Here is a 15,716-nt window from a genome sequence, read left to right as displayed (position 1 = left end):
TTATAAAGTTAAACATCCTCTTATTACATGACTCAACAAACTCACTCCTAAGCATTTTCCCAGGGGAAATAAAAAAGAAACACATAAAGACATTTATGTAAATACTCATAGCAACTTTATCTATAACAGCTGCAAACAGAAACACCCAAAAGTCCATCAAGTGGTAAACGGATAAATTGTAGAATGTCCATACAATGGAATACTATTCATCAATAAAAAGGAATTATTTATATAGGCAACAATGTTAATGAATCTCAAAAACGTTATGCTAAGTGAAAGAAGCCAGACAGGAAAGATTACAAACTGAGAGACTCAATTTGTAGAAATTCTGGAACAGGCGAAACCATGGTGCCAGAAAGCATGTCAGTGATTTCCAGAGCCTAGGGGGATTCGCTATAGAGGAGCACAAGGGATCTTTTCAGAATGATGGAGCTACTCTAGATTATCCTTCTCATGCTGGTTATATGACTGTACACATTTGTCAAAATTCTTTGAATCGTATACCGAAAACGGGTGAATCTTATCTAAATTACGCCTTGATAAATCTGATAAGAGGACACCATTAAGAAAATTAATAGGCAGGTCACCGATTTGGAGAAAATATTCAGAAAACATATAACCGACAGAGGACTGAGTACAAGAATAAACAAAGAACTCCTATGATTCTATAATGAAAAGACAAGCAAGTCCATTGAAAATGGGCAAAAGGCTTGAACAGATACTTCACAAAAGACATAGGAATGCCAATAGCACATGAAACATTGCTTGACATCATTAGAATAATGCAAATTACAAGCGGTACATAGCAGCCAGTATGGCTAAATTTTAAAAGCCTGACAACCACCAAATGTTGACGAGACCATAGAGCAACTGGAACACACACACGTTGCCGGTGGGAATGCAAACCAGTACAACTGCTCTGGAAAAGAGTTTGACAGTTTCTCATAAACTTAAACATACACCTGTACACCTACTCTTTGACTCGGTAATTCCCCTCGTAGGTATTTATCCAAGAGATGTGAGAACATATGCCCACAGAAACAAATGTTCATAGAGGTTTTATTCACAGTAGTAACATACTGGAAACAGCCCAAATGCTCATCAACAGGAGAATCGCTAGACAAATTCTGACACATTCCTACAGTGGAGCACTAGTCAGCAATGGAAAAGAAACCAACTACTGATGTATGCATCAAGATACAAGAGTCTCAGAAATAATATGCCGTGAGAAAGGAGCAACGCACTCAGGAGCACATAAGGTATGATTCCACTTATGTGAAGTTCTAGATTAGGCAAAACTATTGTTAGCTACCAATTAGATCAGTTTGGGGTGGAGGTAGGTGGTGGGATTGACTGGGAATGAACATGGAGAACTTGCCCGTGAGATGGTAATGTCATATTATGACAGGGATGCGGGTTACTTGGATATAAACATTTATCAACATTATACAGCTATATTTGTACATTTTAACGTATGTAAATTTTCCTAAAAGTAGTCATGTCAAAAAATAATAAAAATTGAGTGGGTGAAAATATAGTGAAAGGAAGAATGGCACAGTGAGATAATTGTTACAGCGAGGCGATGTGTGCATAGGGATTTAAATTATACCATTATGTCTACTCTGTGTACTTTTGAAGTTTTCCATAATAAAAAGTAAAATAAAATAAAAGGAACGAACAGGATAATGATACCTTCTGGAGCTGTTGTGCGTTCATTGAAGCAGTGCCGGGGAAAGGGTTTTGGAGTCTGGGAAGTATGTTTTGACACAAGCTTTCTCCACCAGATCTGCCTTCCCCTCCCTCTCATTTACTCACTCTAGTTCTTGCTGTCTGCTGCACTCTTGTTCTGTTTTGTCCTTCTTGCCGCTCTGCTTTCTTTTTCTTTTCTTTCTTTTTTTTTTTTTACATCTTTATTGGAGTATAATTGCTTTACAATGGTGTGTTAGTTTCTGCTCTATAACAAAGTGAATCAGTTATACATATACATATGCCCCCATGTCTCTTCCCTCTTGCGTCTCCCTCCCTCCCACCCTCCCTATCTCACCCCTCTAGGTGATCACAAAGCACCGAGCTGATCTCCCTGTGCTATGCGGCTGCTTCCCACTAGCTATCTATTTTACGTTTGGTAGTGTATAGATGTCCATGCCACTCTCTCACTTTGTCACAGCTTACCCTTCCCCCTCCCCATATCCTCAAGTCCATTCTCTAGTAGGTCTGTGTCTTTATTCCCGTCTTACCCCCTAGGTTCTTCATGACATTTTTTCCCCTTAGATTCCATATATATGTGTTAGCATACGGTATTTGTCTTTCTCTTTCTGACTTACTTCACTCTGTATGACAGACTCTAGGTCCATCCACCTCACTGCTTTCTTTTTCATTTCCCACCTGCCTAGCTCCCTCCCTTCCCCTGCCTGCCCATCGCCCTCTGTCGACTGATGCCTCCAGATCTGCTGCGTTGGGGCTCTGGTGGCTGCAGACTGGGTGAGGGCGGTGTCTTGAAGATGTGGCCGCACAGCAGCAGCCGGCTTGGGGAGGTCAGGGAAGGTGCTACTTCTTGCTTTCTCCTCTTGCAGCCCGCAAGCTCGGCCACCCTGTGTCTCCCAGGCTGCTCTGCTTGCCTTGCAGCCTGACAGCCAGCACTCTAACCAGACGGACAGGCTGCCATTGCCCTGACAACGTCTCCTCTACTTGGCTTCCCTGAAAAGTGTCAGATTTGAGGGAATTTTTTTTTTTTTTTTTTTGCGGTACACGGGCCTCTCACTGCTGTGGCCTCTCCCGTTGCGGAGCACAGGCTCCAGACGCGCAGGCTCAGCGGCTATGGCTCACGGGCCCAGCCGCTCCGCGGCACGTGGGATCTTCCCGGACTGGGGCATGAACCCGTGTCCCCTGCATTGGCAGGCGGACTCTCAACCACTGCGCCACCAGGGAAGCCCTTGGAGGGAAATTTGAGCCAGTTTCCCAAGCCCTAAACCCCAGCTCATCTCCTTTCTGGAGCCGCCCTGCCCTACTCCGACCTCCTTGGTGTAACTGCCTTCCGGCTGCCGTCAACATCTCAGCGCTTGTACCTTGATCTGTTCTTGCCAAGCCCCAGCTGAGTGCCTGGCGATGCTCCGGAAACTGTGGGCTTCGGGGCAGGAGCCACAAGATGCCTACAGTCTGCTCTTTCTTTTGTTCTGTTTTAATCACCCGTTAACTCAACAGATATTTATCAGGCCCCCACTGTGTGCTGGGCACCGAGTGAGACGCTGATGGCTGTAGAGCTGGCCTGGTGGTGGGAGGAACGGAAGGTTACAAGGCAGCGAGCGTGACCCGGTCAGCCACCAGGGAACTCGGAGGAGGGGGGTTGGGGGTTGGGGGGAGCGGGAAGGGAGGGATCGCTCGGCCTGGATTGGGGTGACGGGTGTCAAGAAGCAGTTCTTGGAGGAAACGCCAACTAAGCGAAGACCCAGAGTGGGTGGAGCAGCAAAGAAGCAGCGTGTGAAACAGCCCCAGGGTGAGTGCTCCGTGCAGGGCCTTCCGGGAGCTGCAGAAAGTTCAGTCTGGTTAGACTTTGGGTGTGAGGGGGGGTCCAGCCCGCACGTGAGGACTGGAGGCCCCCCTGCTCCCCGGTCAGGGCTGCCAACCAGCCTCCTCGGGCGCCCCTCCCCGGGCGGTGGTGCTTCTGCCTGGGCCAGGAGGACTCCAAGGTGGCTGGCGCCGGCCTCCCCTGAGCAGCACAGGACGTGAGTGGGGCGGTGCCAAGCAGGGGCCTGGGTGCTCCGCAGCTGCTCCCCCTCTTCCTCAGCGGTCCTCGCCCCCTGAAGCCCTCAGTGACTCAGGCCGAGCTGGCCTCGCCTCCTTCCATGTGACGCACGCCTTGTGCCTCTCTGGGGTCAGGCAGCCTCCTCTGTCCTCTTTGCCTTTCAGGGAATGCTCTGGCTTCCCTTCCAGTTCCGGTTCCAATTCTTGTTCAGGTTCCGACTCTGGTTCTGGGCTCAGCTGTACCCACAGGTGAGGCCATACACAGAAGCCAGGCCTTGCCAGGGCCAGGAGAGCCGATTCTGACCTCAGAGCCTCCTCCTGGGGAGGGGCCTCCTCCATCCCTGAGCCAGGATGGGGGCAAGGGCGGCCATGGGGTGATGAGACAGACTGTGGATGAACTTCCCAGAAGTGGAGGCTGGAAAAACATGGAAGATATGGAAGGAATTTTTAGTGACATCACAAAGGTAGCTGTTAGACTCTAAAATCAGTTAGCATGCTTGGCTCAGAAGAAAAAAATTTAGCAGTATAGTTTAAGGGATTAGGAGGAGAGCTCTGGAGTCAGATTATGTAGAATTCAAAACTCAGTTCTGCTACTTATTAACCTTGTGACCTTGGGCAAGTTACTTAACCTCTCTGTGTCTCAATTTCCTCCACCGTAACATGGGAAGAATGACAGTACCCACCTGGTAAGATTATGGGGGGGGTTGAATCAGATAATTCATATTAAGGATTTGGCCTAGTGCCTGTTACATGGTGAAGGCTTCATAGATAATAATAATTAAAAAAAATAATGCTATTTACTGGTATTATTCTCTGCAAGCCCTCTGATAGATGGGCGAGTGACCCTGGCCTGGCACCCACTGGGGGCTTCACAAGGGTTTACTCCCCCCTCCCCCCACCATGGGATGAGAGAGTGGCAGAATGGGGGTTCTGCTAGGATGTATGCCATCACTGGTTAACAGCTGAGTGATGGAGGGCAAGTTGCTCAACTTCCTGGTCTTAATTGGTCTTAATTTCCTGATCAGTGAGATGGGGATAATGCTATCTCACTTGTGAGTAGTAAAGTTTGTATGGTACGGATGGATGGCACAGAGCTGAGTGTCAGCTCTGCTGTGTGAACTTGGGCAAATTGCTTCACCTCTCTGGACCTCTGTTTCTTGGTACTACGCACCAGGGAGAGTTGTGAAAGTGGGGATAATCTATGTAATGTGCCTGGCAGAGAGTATGACTTCAGTAAAAACTAGTCACTAGTATTGTTATCCTGATGATGAAGGTGGGGAAGAAGTTCAGGGTTCTGGGAGGGAACTGCTTGCTTCTGGGAGGGAACTGGTTGGATCTAGGTGTTCCTTGGGAGAGAGAGCTACTTGTCGCAGCCTTAGAATGAGATGTGCGTCTTGTTTTCCTTCATGTCTTCCTGAGATGTAAGCACTGCCTGAACCTGGGCAGGTTCACGTTCAAGCTGTGTGGAAGGGATGGGGAAGGAAGGTGACCTTGGAGGTCTTAGGAGCAAACCCAAAGCAGAGGCTTCTCTGTAGCCGACCCCCCACCTCACTTTGTGGGGCTTGTGCTGACCGACCCCCTCATCCCCTCCAGGCCTCCCCGGCTGACAGTCCATGCAGGGCAGCTGAGCGATGCTGGACCAGCCCTGCCACACCTGTTCCGTCTCTGCTCTCCTGTTTGTTTTTTTCCTTTCCTCCTATCTTACAATTCTGGGGAAATTAGTTTCTAGAATTCAAACAGCCGGGAGGAAAGCCGGAGATTATCCAACACATTTCCATTCCCCCAGCCCCGCGCCCCCCAAGTCCTCTAAAGGAGACAGTATCTTGGGCGAGGCAGACAGCCTGTGGTCTGTCTGACCTCAGTCCCTCTAGCTGGGCTGTTAGCCTGTGCCCTCTTGTTTGGCCCTCTAGAGAGGTGGAAAGAAGCTGGCCAGCCTACATCCAAATAACCCTCCCGAGGTTAAGAAGGGTGTTATTAAGGCATCCCTTCTCCAGGCTAAATAATCCTAGTGCCTTTAACCCTTTCCTCTCAGGTTCTGTTTTCCAAGTCTTTAATTATTTTCATTGCCCTCTCTGTAATTTAGGATGCCACCCTATAATCATAGAATTTCAGAGCTGGAAGGTTCCTAGGAGAGGTGTGGAGGACAGCCAGATGCAGAGGGTTCAGGCCTCTCCTTGCCCAGTCGCCGGAATGGGAAGGAAGCCCAGTAGGCTCCCTTTCACGATGCCCTTCCCCGTCCCTCTTCCAGCAGGGGAGAGCCCTGCTCATTTGTCCTTAAAGCAAAAATTGATTGAGCCGTTCTGGTGAGCTGTGCGCTGTCTAGGCATTTTCAAAATTGTGACCTCCTTAATCCCTCCACTGTCCTGCCGGGGAGCCTCATTTTGTAGGCAAGGAAACTGGCTCTGAGAGATTAAGTAACTTACCCAAATTCACACACGAAGAAAGTCGCAGGCCCCTCCACCCAAACTCCCTTCTCCTGCTACAGTCACCCCAATCCCAGTGGCTCCCACAGAGTCAATTCCCACTGGCCTTTATGGAAGCATCTCTCTCCTGGAGAGTCTGTCAGGCTCCAGGGAGGCCAGAGCTGGGCTGCGGCAGGAATTGTCAGGATTCTCTCTCTCTCTCTCTCTCTCTCTCTCTCTCTATATATATATATATGTATATATATATATCTTTATACATCTATATATATTTATATAAAGAGATTCATTTATATATCTTTATTTGTATATGAAGAGATTTATTTCAAGGAATTGGTTCATGCAATTGGGAGCTGGTAAGTGCAAAGTCCAGAGGACAGGCTGGCAGGTTGGAAATCAAGCGGGATTTGATGGCACAGTTTTCGAGGCAGAATTTCTTCAACAGGAAACCTCAGTTTTTACTGTTATAGCCTTTCCACTGATTCGAAGAGGCCTAACCACATTAAAGAGGGTAATCTCCTTCACTTAAAGTCAACTGACTGTAATGTAACCACATCTACAAAATACCTTCGCAGCAATACCTGGATTAGTGTTTGATTAAATAACTGGGTATTATAGCTTAGGCAAGTTGACACAAAAAGCTACCTATCACATGCTCCTTTATGGGTGTCGATGGGGAGAAGTTGGCTTGATCCAGTAGGCCTTTTCCCCAGAGTCCCAGGCAAGTGCTGGGAAGGTGCCAAGGAGGGCAGAGCCCTCTGTGGACCTCCCCATTATGAAGGTGCTAGGTCCCAAGGTCAGGGTTGTCCCACCAGATCCACACCAGAATGCTTTCCCCTGGGGATGTGCTGCCTTTGTCTGCTTGAGAGCTGCATTTAAGATCCAGGGACTTTTCAGGGGGCAGAAGGCTTAGAAGGAGCAAAGGGCAATCCTCGGAGTAGGAGCAAGAGGACTGTTGCCTGAGTCCGAGGGACCAGGTAGGCCAAGAGCCCTTGAGGGTGCGGACTGCGTCTTATCTCTCTGTATCCCAGGGTTGGGACTATGGCCCACGGGAGACGTGCTACAAATGTCTGTTCCTTTCCCTTCATCAGCCTCCCTGGTAGGTGCCTAAAACATTCTAGGCAGGTAGAAATCAGACCTGTTTTTAAAGTTCTTCCAATAAGAACATTTACTGATAACAGAAATAGTATTTCCCAGTTTAGAGAGTTCTCCTCCTCCTCCGCCTCCCCCCTCCCCCTCCTCCCCCTCCCCCCTCCCCCTCCTCCCCTCCCCCTCCCCCCCCTCCCCCTCCCCTCCCCTCCCCTCCCCCTCCCCTCCCCTCCCCCTCCCCCTCCCCTACCCTCCCCCTCCCCCTCCCGTCCCCCTCCCCCTCCTCCCCTCCCTTCCCCCTCCTCCTCCTCCTCCCCTCCCCCCTCCTCCCCCTCCTCTCCCTCCCCTCCCCCTCCCCCTCCCCCTCCCCCTCCTCCTCCCCCTCCCCTCCCCTCCCCCCTCCTCCTCCCCCTCCCCTCCCTTCTCCTCCTCCTCCTCCTCCTCCTCCTCCTTCTTCTTGTTCTTCTTCTGGTCAAAGGGTATAACCTTTTCTTTTTAAAATAAATAAGTCCTGGGGATGTAAGGTACAGCATGGTGACAATAGTTAATAATGCTGTATTGTGTATTTGAAAGCTGTTAAGAGAGTAGACCTTAAAAGTTCTCATCACAAGAAAAAAAATTAGAGAGTTCTTCTCAATATAAAATCAAAACCCCCCAGTTTCAGGTGAAACTCTGTAGGACTAGGATAGCAGAAATGAGTAAATTAGACTTCAGAGATTTTATTGTTGCTCTAAAGTTTGAACCACCACAGCCTTCTGGCTGCTGTTTACAACTAGAGGCACACCAAAGGACAGAGATACCAGCAATTCAGAAGACCCATGCAAGCACTAAGGTTGGACCAGAGCCCTCCTCTCACAGACACAACTGCCCCTCATCTTGTCTTTCGCAGGGCTTGAGGCTCAGAAAGACTCAAAGAAGAAGTTCCTGCAGCAAACAGTCCTAAAGCTTGAAGTCAAATAGCTAAGGGATCTTGTGAAGTCTCTTTCTTTGCAGGTCTTTTAGAAGATGTTTCTAGATATAGCATTTCTTAGAGGCAGGGAGTGGACCAGCTGGCCGCTCCCTCTCAACCCTGGGATTCCAAGGGAACAGGAGGAGTTTTCTCCTTTTAAGGGGTTTCCTCTTTCATCTGGAGGTGGTTGGTGAGAGAATCAGGTGTTGCCAGGGCACAGCAGTGGGTGGGTGAGGCTGCCCCACCCGCTGAATCAAGGGAGGCTTCCAGGAGGGGAATGGCTTGGAGATGCCTCATGAAACAAGCCTGGGAGGAGGCTTGGAGTTGGCTGATAGGTGGGTATGGGAGGAAGGGACTTGGTGGGGGCTGGCTGGAAGGGCAGGCCTAGTCTGAACAGGCAGGATTCTCCCCAGCTTCACAGGAGTCCTTCTCTGGAAGCCATACCTGTCAGCTCTTCTTACCTCCTAAACCTTGCAAGGGATGGGGATGGCAGCCAGTGACATTCCACCATCACTTGGTATAGGGAGAAATGTTGCAGCAGGAAGGCTTTAAGCTAGACCAGAGGGGGAACTGGATAAGATGGGAGATGAGTGACAGAGGGGCTCCAGGGGCCCCTTTCTTTCAAGGCCTTTGAAAACAAAGAGGTTTCTTCTTTTCCCAGCACCCCCTCACCTCCAAGCCACAGTGATGGCTATGACAGCCTTTGGGGGCTTTTTGCCAGTTTGCACGTAACACGCAGGTTCTGTGAGCCATCAGGAAATGCCCTTTCGTGGAAACTGTGCAACTAGATTTGGGATTGAAGAGCAGGCAGACCCCCACAGATAGTGTAGAGTATAGATGGCAGAACTGGAGTGAGGGGTTCGGGGGAGCTCTGGGAGCAATCATTCACCCATGGATGATCCACAGTGTCCACACCAGACCTCAGTACTCCAGAGGCTAGAAATCCTTGTCTCTCTAGTTCAGCCCTGGGACTGGTGGGCATGGAGTCATGGGGTCCCTGGAAGGACAATCATTTCTTTGGCTTCTTCCCTTTTTCAGCCCTTGGATTCTGGAGATTGCCAGGAGACTCTACCTGGAGTCCACCGTGCCTTTGGAAGGAGCACCCACACCAAGGGAAGGAAGGGCCTGAGGCCCTTATCCGGGAGGGCCAAAACGCCGGTAAACCAGCACTGACACAATTCAACTGAATAAATCTGCTGAGTCAAATTAAATGCTGCTTCTGTCTGGCCAGGGAGGATGCTTCTGTGCATGGGAAGTGAGCCATGCTCAGCCCGGTGGGAGGGACCAGCCTCTCTCAGCAAGGCCTGGGCCCTCCCTCCCCACTCTGGGCAGGCCAAAACTCTCACATGGATTTCTCTCATTCACGGACATGCTAGATTCAAATGACTGACTCACTGGTTTGTTTTCCCACTGGACTGTGAGCTCCCCAGCCATGAGATCTGGGACTCATTTACGCCTGTGTGATCAGTCTCTTGTTTAGAGCCTGGCATATGGTAGGAGGCTGGAGAAATATCAATGGGAATGAGTGAGTAATTAACCCCATTGGGTGGTCTGAGCTAAATACCTCTGAGTAGGACAGACAGCGATGTAACAGGGTTTCAGAGGAGGGAGCCATCACTGTGGGCCTGGGGCAGAGGGAAAGCCTCGTGGAAGAGATAAAGTAGCCTTGTCTTCTATTGCCTTAAAATCACTTGAGCCCATTTTGCTCCCTCAGGACAACTGAGAGTTGAATTCTCCAGCATCCCTTTTTCTATCCTCCTTCCTACATTAATTCGTCTACCCCAGTCACCCGCTGACTCTCCGTGATGTGCCGGAGTGACTCACAGTGGCCTGGGGGAGCTGACTGTGTTTATCTCTTCCCAGCACACCTCACGCTAGTAGCTTGAAACTGGCCAGGGAGGGAGAAATTGGCAAACACTATAAACCAGTGCCAGAAAAGTCAGCTGCTAAACGTTTACCAGCACATTTGCCTACCTACGACCTGTCCATCTACTACCTGTCCATCTCCTTCCTTCCTTTCTCTTCCCTCCTCTTCCCTCTCTCCTTCCCACGAATCTTCCTTCCTTCCCTTTTCCCTTCCTTTTTTATCAATTCTTTTATCCAGTTCCCTACCTACCTACTCATCTGTCCAACCACCATCCATCCACCATCCATCCATCAATCCAACAATCCAACATCCATCCATCCATCCTCCATCCTGCCACCATCCATCCATCCATCCATCAATCCATCATCCATCCATCCATCCACCATGCATCCATCAATCCACCATCCTGCCACCCACTCACCTATCATCCACACATCTACTATCCATCCACCCATCCATTTCCCACTTGGATCCATCTAACTTTTATTTATTTTATTCATCCATCCATCCATCCATCCACCCACAAATGCTTTCTGAGCATCTTCTCTGTGTCGGCCTATTCCCCAGGCTCAGAATCTTTCCCAGACTCCTGGAAGATAGGTGCATGAAGGACTAGTCCTTACAAGGACTAGCAGAGGTCTCCCAGTGCAGCACCCCAGGGTCAGCCGGCACTGATGTTGGGTTCATAACTAGAACACTCTGGTTTTCCCCTTCTGCTGCTCTTTGCCCCTCATAGCCTGTTCTCACAGGGTCCAGGAGACACTAGCAGGGGAAGGAGAGGCATGTCCCCATCTCTCACTCCCTCCACACCTCAGGCAAGAGCCCAGTGGAATTGGGCCTGACTTTGAGAAAGGGTTTCCTGCCCCCAAAGTCCCCACGAGCTCTTAGACAACTTACCAGTGAGTTCAAACAAGATGGGGCTCCCCTGGGGCCTGAGAACAGAGAGACATGAGGTGAGAGGGAAGCCCCATGATGAAGCAGCACCCTCTGTCCCCAGCACTCCCCCGCCCCTTAAAGCTCTGGCTGCTCTGTGAACCAAGCTTGTCTCTCGTTCCCAGAGGCTGTTATTGCAAAGGGTTTGCTGTTCAGCCTGGTGAGCCAAAGGGGCTGTAGGGCTCCCAGAGCCCGACCTGGAGTCGAGGGGAAGGGAGGGGAACCCACTCCCCTGCACGCAGTCCAGAACCTGCCACCTCAGCCACGCCCATCTCCTGTGCTGCGCCATCCAGCCCAGCCTGGGAGAGGCACAGCCCTTTACTCTGTGCAGGGGTGTTGGCTTCCCTGGACCATGGTAGAGGGTCGTAGCCCAGAGGGGACCAGGTGGCATGTCCTGGCAGGAGTGGAGGGTCCCCAGAGTTCCTGCAGGAGGTCAGAGAGAGGAAGTGGCTAGAGTTGTTTTTTCTCACTTCTTCCCCTGAGGTCTGTGTTTATATGACAGTCGTACCCAAACGTCTCACTTCTGAGGGTATCTGAGTCCACACTTCACTGGCTTCTTTTTGGAGGGTATTGCCTGTGGCCTGGAACAGAGAGGGCGGGCAGATTTTGTTCTGAGCCACACAGCATACCTACTGTGGAGATAGATGAGAGTGAAGTGTTTGGGCCCCGAGGATGCAGCCCCCTGTCCTGGCACTGCTTGCATTCCTGTCCCTCACTACTATTTCTCTGTCCTCTGGATCCAAGCAGTTTATTTCTACCTGCTCTGAGAGAAATAACATAAGGCTGTATGCACCTTGTTCGTGCTTCTGGGACAGACGTGACTTTCCGAAGCTGTCTTCCATTACAATAGTCAGGTGGCTGACGGGACCTTAGCATCTCAAAGGCCTTGGGTTCAAATCTCAGCTCCACCAGGACTCAGCAGACTTAGGCCAGCAAGTTACCTTCTTAGAGCTTCAGTTTTCTCATCTATTAAATGGGGATAATTGAACAGGTTGCTGTAAGGTTTAAGTGAGCTCATACAGGTAATGTACCTAACACAGTGCCTGGAAGTTGGCATACAGGGTTAAATGATCAGTAGCCACTTCCCTCCAAATCCTAAAATCCAAATCCAACTGAACCCATCATTCCCTTCAAGATGAGAAGCAGCTCCATTGTCTCAGGGCGGCAGGGGATCTTCCTCTGAAACCTGGGCCCTCACATTACAAGGTTATTTGGCTTGTGTGACCCAATTAATAGCCCTCTGTCCTGTGGGCCTCGCGGGCACCTCGCCTTCTGTCCCGGGGACTGCTCACCTCAGTGAAACCTGTGAGGACAGAGGCTCCCATTTCCTGATGAGAAGAAAGTGAGTCAGGAGGAAGCAGCCCAACTTGCTGCTGAGCCGTGGAAAATAGTTAAACTGGGGGAGAGAAAAAACACTTGTTTAAGAAATCAGGCTAGGTATGAATGTGTAGGGTGTGGCCCCCTGTGTGATTGGCTGCTCTGCTGGCTCTGGGAGCTGCCTGCCTCTCCGGGGCCCGGGCCCGTTGAGTAGGCTCGCCTGTGGCCCCTCCTCTCCACTCCTTCTCCCCTCTCCCCGTAGGTGTGTCTCGGGCTCTGCGGCTGCCTGTCCCACTCCTGCCGAGACGCAGCGCGAGAGGTCACCCACTGCACCTCCAGCGAGCCCGACACAGACCAGCCAGGCGACCCACAATGGAAGCTGCAGATGCCTCCAGGAGCGGCGGGGCCAGCCCGGAAGCCAGGGGTGCCCGCAGTTTGCTGGGCCCCAGAGGCAGCCTGGAGAATGGGGCCAAGGCCGAAGGCAAAGAGGCCAGGATCACCAACAGCCACGGCAGGGAAGCGGCCGAGGGCAAGAGCCTAGGTGGCTCCCTGAAGCCAGGCGAGGGAAAGGGCTCCCTGTTCTTGGGCAACAAGGGGCGGTGCCCCATCATCCAGTTTGTTGAGTCTGTGGATGACAAGGGCTCCAACTACTTCAGCATGGACTCTGGAGAAGGCAAGATGTCCCCCTATGCCAGGCTCCAGCTGGGGGCCACCAAGAAGCCACCTGTCACCTTTGCTGAGAAGGGGGAGCCGCGCAGGCCCATCTTCTTGGAGCCCCGCAAGCCCACGGTGGCCGTCATGGAGCCTGGGGACCTCCAGCAGAACATCTCCCCCCGGGCCGCCTCGAGCACCCACCTGCACTCCAAGTTGGGCTCCGAGGAGGTCCTGTGCGACTCGTGCATCGGCAACAAGCAGAAGGCCGTCAAGTCCTGCCTGGTGTGCCAGGCCTCCTTCTGCGAGCTGCACCTCAAACCCCACCTGGAGGGTGCCGCCTTCCGTGACCACCAGCTGCTCGAGCCCATCCGGGACTTCGAGGCCCGCAAGTGCACCCTGCATGGCAAGACCATGGAACTCTTCTGCCAGACGGACCAGACCTGCATCTGCTACCTCTGCATGTTCCAGGAGCACAAGAACCACAGCACCGTGACCGTGGAAGAGGCCAAAGCCGAGAAGGAGGTAACAGCGGGCCCCTCCAGGTCTCTCCTCCCTCAAGGCGTCCTCCCACCTCATCTTCTCCACTGGGGTTTCCCAGGGTCTGGGGCTCAAGTCTCTTGCTGTCCCTTGTCCTTTCAGAAAACAGTTCTTTCCCCTCCCGCCCCCAGGCTGGGAGTCAGAGACGGTTCCCCAATCCTCCAAGGCCTCAGGAGACCAGGCATCTCCTAGATGAGCAAATGGGGGCTCAGTAAAGATGCGGGGCTTGGCCAAGGTCATAGGATAAATTCAAGTCAGGTTAGGGAATCAGCATGCAGTCCTGGGCTCTGTGTCTAGCTGGGTCTTTTCCTTCTTTCTTCCTTCCTTCTTCCTTCCTTCCGTCCTTCCTTCCTTCCTTCCTTCCCTCCCTCCCTTCCTCCCTCCCTCCTTCCTTTCTTTTCTTTTCTTTCTTTCTTTTTTACTTAAGGGAGAGAGAATTTTTCCCACCTGAGCAGGGCTGGCTCCTGGGATGAGTCATGGGTGAGGAGAAGGGAATTTGAGGACCGCTTCAAGGCCCTTTTTTTCTAGCTTCAGAGTTGGCTTTTGCAGTCCAGTGGCTCCTTCTTGTTCTATCTGATCCCCCAGCCAGTCTCTTGACTCTCCCAGTGGCCTCCTTTATCCTTCCCTCCGCTAGGCCCCGTGTGCTTTGTGTGTGTGGTTGTATGTGGACATACCTCTGCCTGTAGGTGGACACTCTTGGTGAGGGTTGGAGTTGGGGGGGGAGGGGTGTGTTATATTCATATGTGGATGTTTGCATATGACTGTATATGTGATACATTAAGTGTGTTTGTGTTCTGTGTACGTGATCCTGCATGTGCCTCTGTGGGGAGGAGCAGGGGCGTGTGGAAGCCTGTGAACGTGGACACCTTACACCTGGAGAGGGTGTGCTGGACCAAAGGCTCAGCTGTGGCTGCCGCTCCTGACTCCACAGATGCTGGGCTGGTGCCCCCGCGGCCACACAGCTCTGTGACATGGGCGGTCTCCAGCCGGTGGTCAAGGCAGGGCACCTGACCTTCTGCACCCTGCAGAACGGGGCAGCCCAGGACACCCTCTGGGCCCAGCCTTCCTAACCGGGAGTCTGTAGGTTACTCTCTCCTACCCATACCCCTGGGCAGGAAGGATGAGTCAGCGATGAGAAAAGACTCAAAGATCCTTTTCAGAAGCCTCATTTGGCCCAGGAAAAAGGTGACCCCAGTTTCCCTAACTCCCTGACCCCAGTCTGGCTTCAACTTCAGATAGGGAGATGGAGATGGGGCAGGGGCCATGGTCCCCGCCTCCAGGACCTCACCTAGGAAATCAAAACAGAACGAGGGCCAATCACCTTCAGCCACCGCAACCAGGAAGTCGCAGAGCCCCAGGCTGTGTTTTAGGAGACCTGACTTCTAGTCCTGGTTTTCGCCTCTAACCAGCTGTGAGATGGTGGACAAGTCCCTTCCATTCTCTCAGGTTTGGTTTCCCTTCATGTGAAACTAAGGGATTGGACTAGATTGTAAGTTTTCAAATGACCCCTGGAGCCCTAGGATTCTTGGGAATGTCTTTGAGGCATCAGGGATGAGGCGGGGGGCTAATTGGTGCCAAGAAGTCAGGGGACCCCTGTTCCCACCCCCAGTGCAAGCAGTGCATGCGCTTATTTATCTATAGGTTTGGCCCCAAATTTCATCTGAAACAAGGGTATCTCCACTTAAGAAAAGCCTGAGTGCCCCTGGAGGACAGGACGGTCTTGGGCAGTTTTCTCTGGTGGCACCTGGGACTCGGACTTCATGTTCTAGTACTGGGACAGGACTCAAAGACACAGTTCTCACCCTTGAAGGCTCATGATGTAGGTCAAGAGGCAGAGCTCAGACTCACAAACCAGTCTGGGGCGCATCCCCCCAGTTACACAGCAGTGGCTGTAAGTAAACATCAACTTGCAGAGGACAGAACATCAGACTGGAGCGTTAGCAATCTTGTTAGTCCACCTTGCATGCGGACACAGGCCCAGAGAAAGGAAGAGACCTGTCCAAGCTCACTGTTTGAGGAAGAAGTTCCCTGAGTCCTCAACCAATGTTGGGGAGCAACTTAGGGGAAGGGTTAGGGTTCCTTTGAGGGGGATGGGATTACAGGGACTCAGGGGAAAATGTCTGATTCACTGGAGTGACTTTAGGGGTGGGAGCTTCAGACTGTATGTGTGTGTGTGTGTGTGTGTGTGTGTGTGCGCGCGCGCACGTGC

At 51.6% G+C, this 15,716-nt stretch overlaps 1 protein-coding gene and 1 long non-coding RNA gene across 9 annotated transcripts in view; one reads left to right on the top strand and one right to left on the bottom strand.

Annotated features, from left to right (window-relative positions):
• Positions 1-2,040: 2,040 nt before the first annotated feature.
• LOC149748823 (uncharacterized) lies at positions 2,041-12,559 on the bottom strand. Of its 2 annotated transcripts, XR_016393944.1 has the most exons (5): positions 12,292-12,559; positions 11,793-11,965; positions 11,508-11,580; positions 10,964-10,998; positions 2,041-4,156 (listed from the first exon to the last, which is right to left on the bottom strand). It is a non-coding gene; the product is annotated as an uncharacterized LOC149748823 (long non-coding RNA). The 2 variants fall into 2 exon arrangements; XR_016393943.1 differs by lacking the exon at positions 11,508-11,580.
• TRIM29 (tripartite motif containing 29) overlaps positions 12,524-15,716 on the top strand; it is an 81,165-nt gene continuing 77,972 nt past the window's right edge. For 2 of the 7 annotated variants that reach the window (XM_089915697.1, XM_089915703.1), the window contains exon 1: positions 12,524-13,492. In XM_089915697.1, the coding sequence (XP_089771823.1) occupies positions 12,689-13,492 (804 nt within the window). In that variant the 5' untranslated portion in view covers positions 12,524-12,688. The remainder of the gene's footprint in view (positions 13,493-15,716) is intronic. The other 5 variants (XM_089915699.1, XM_089915700.1, XM_089915698.1 and 2 more) reach the window with 3 other exon arrangements.

This window comes from Delphinapterus leucas, chromosome 7 (genome assembly GCF_059928025.1).
Source record: "Delphinapterus leucas isolate spDelLeu-1000000601 "Yukka" chromosome 7, BTC_Dleu_Yukka2, whole genome shotgun sequence".
NCBI lineage: Eukaryota > Metazoa > Chordata > Mammalia > Artiodactyla > Monodontidae > Delphinapterus > Delphinapterus leucas.
Note: the sequence above shows the minus strand (reverse complement) of the source record. Positions and strands in the feature narration are given on the sequence as shown.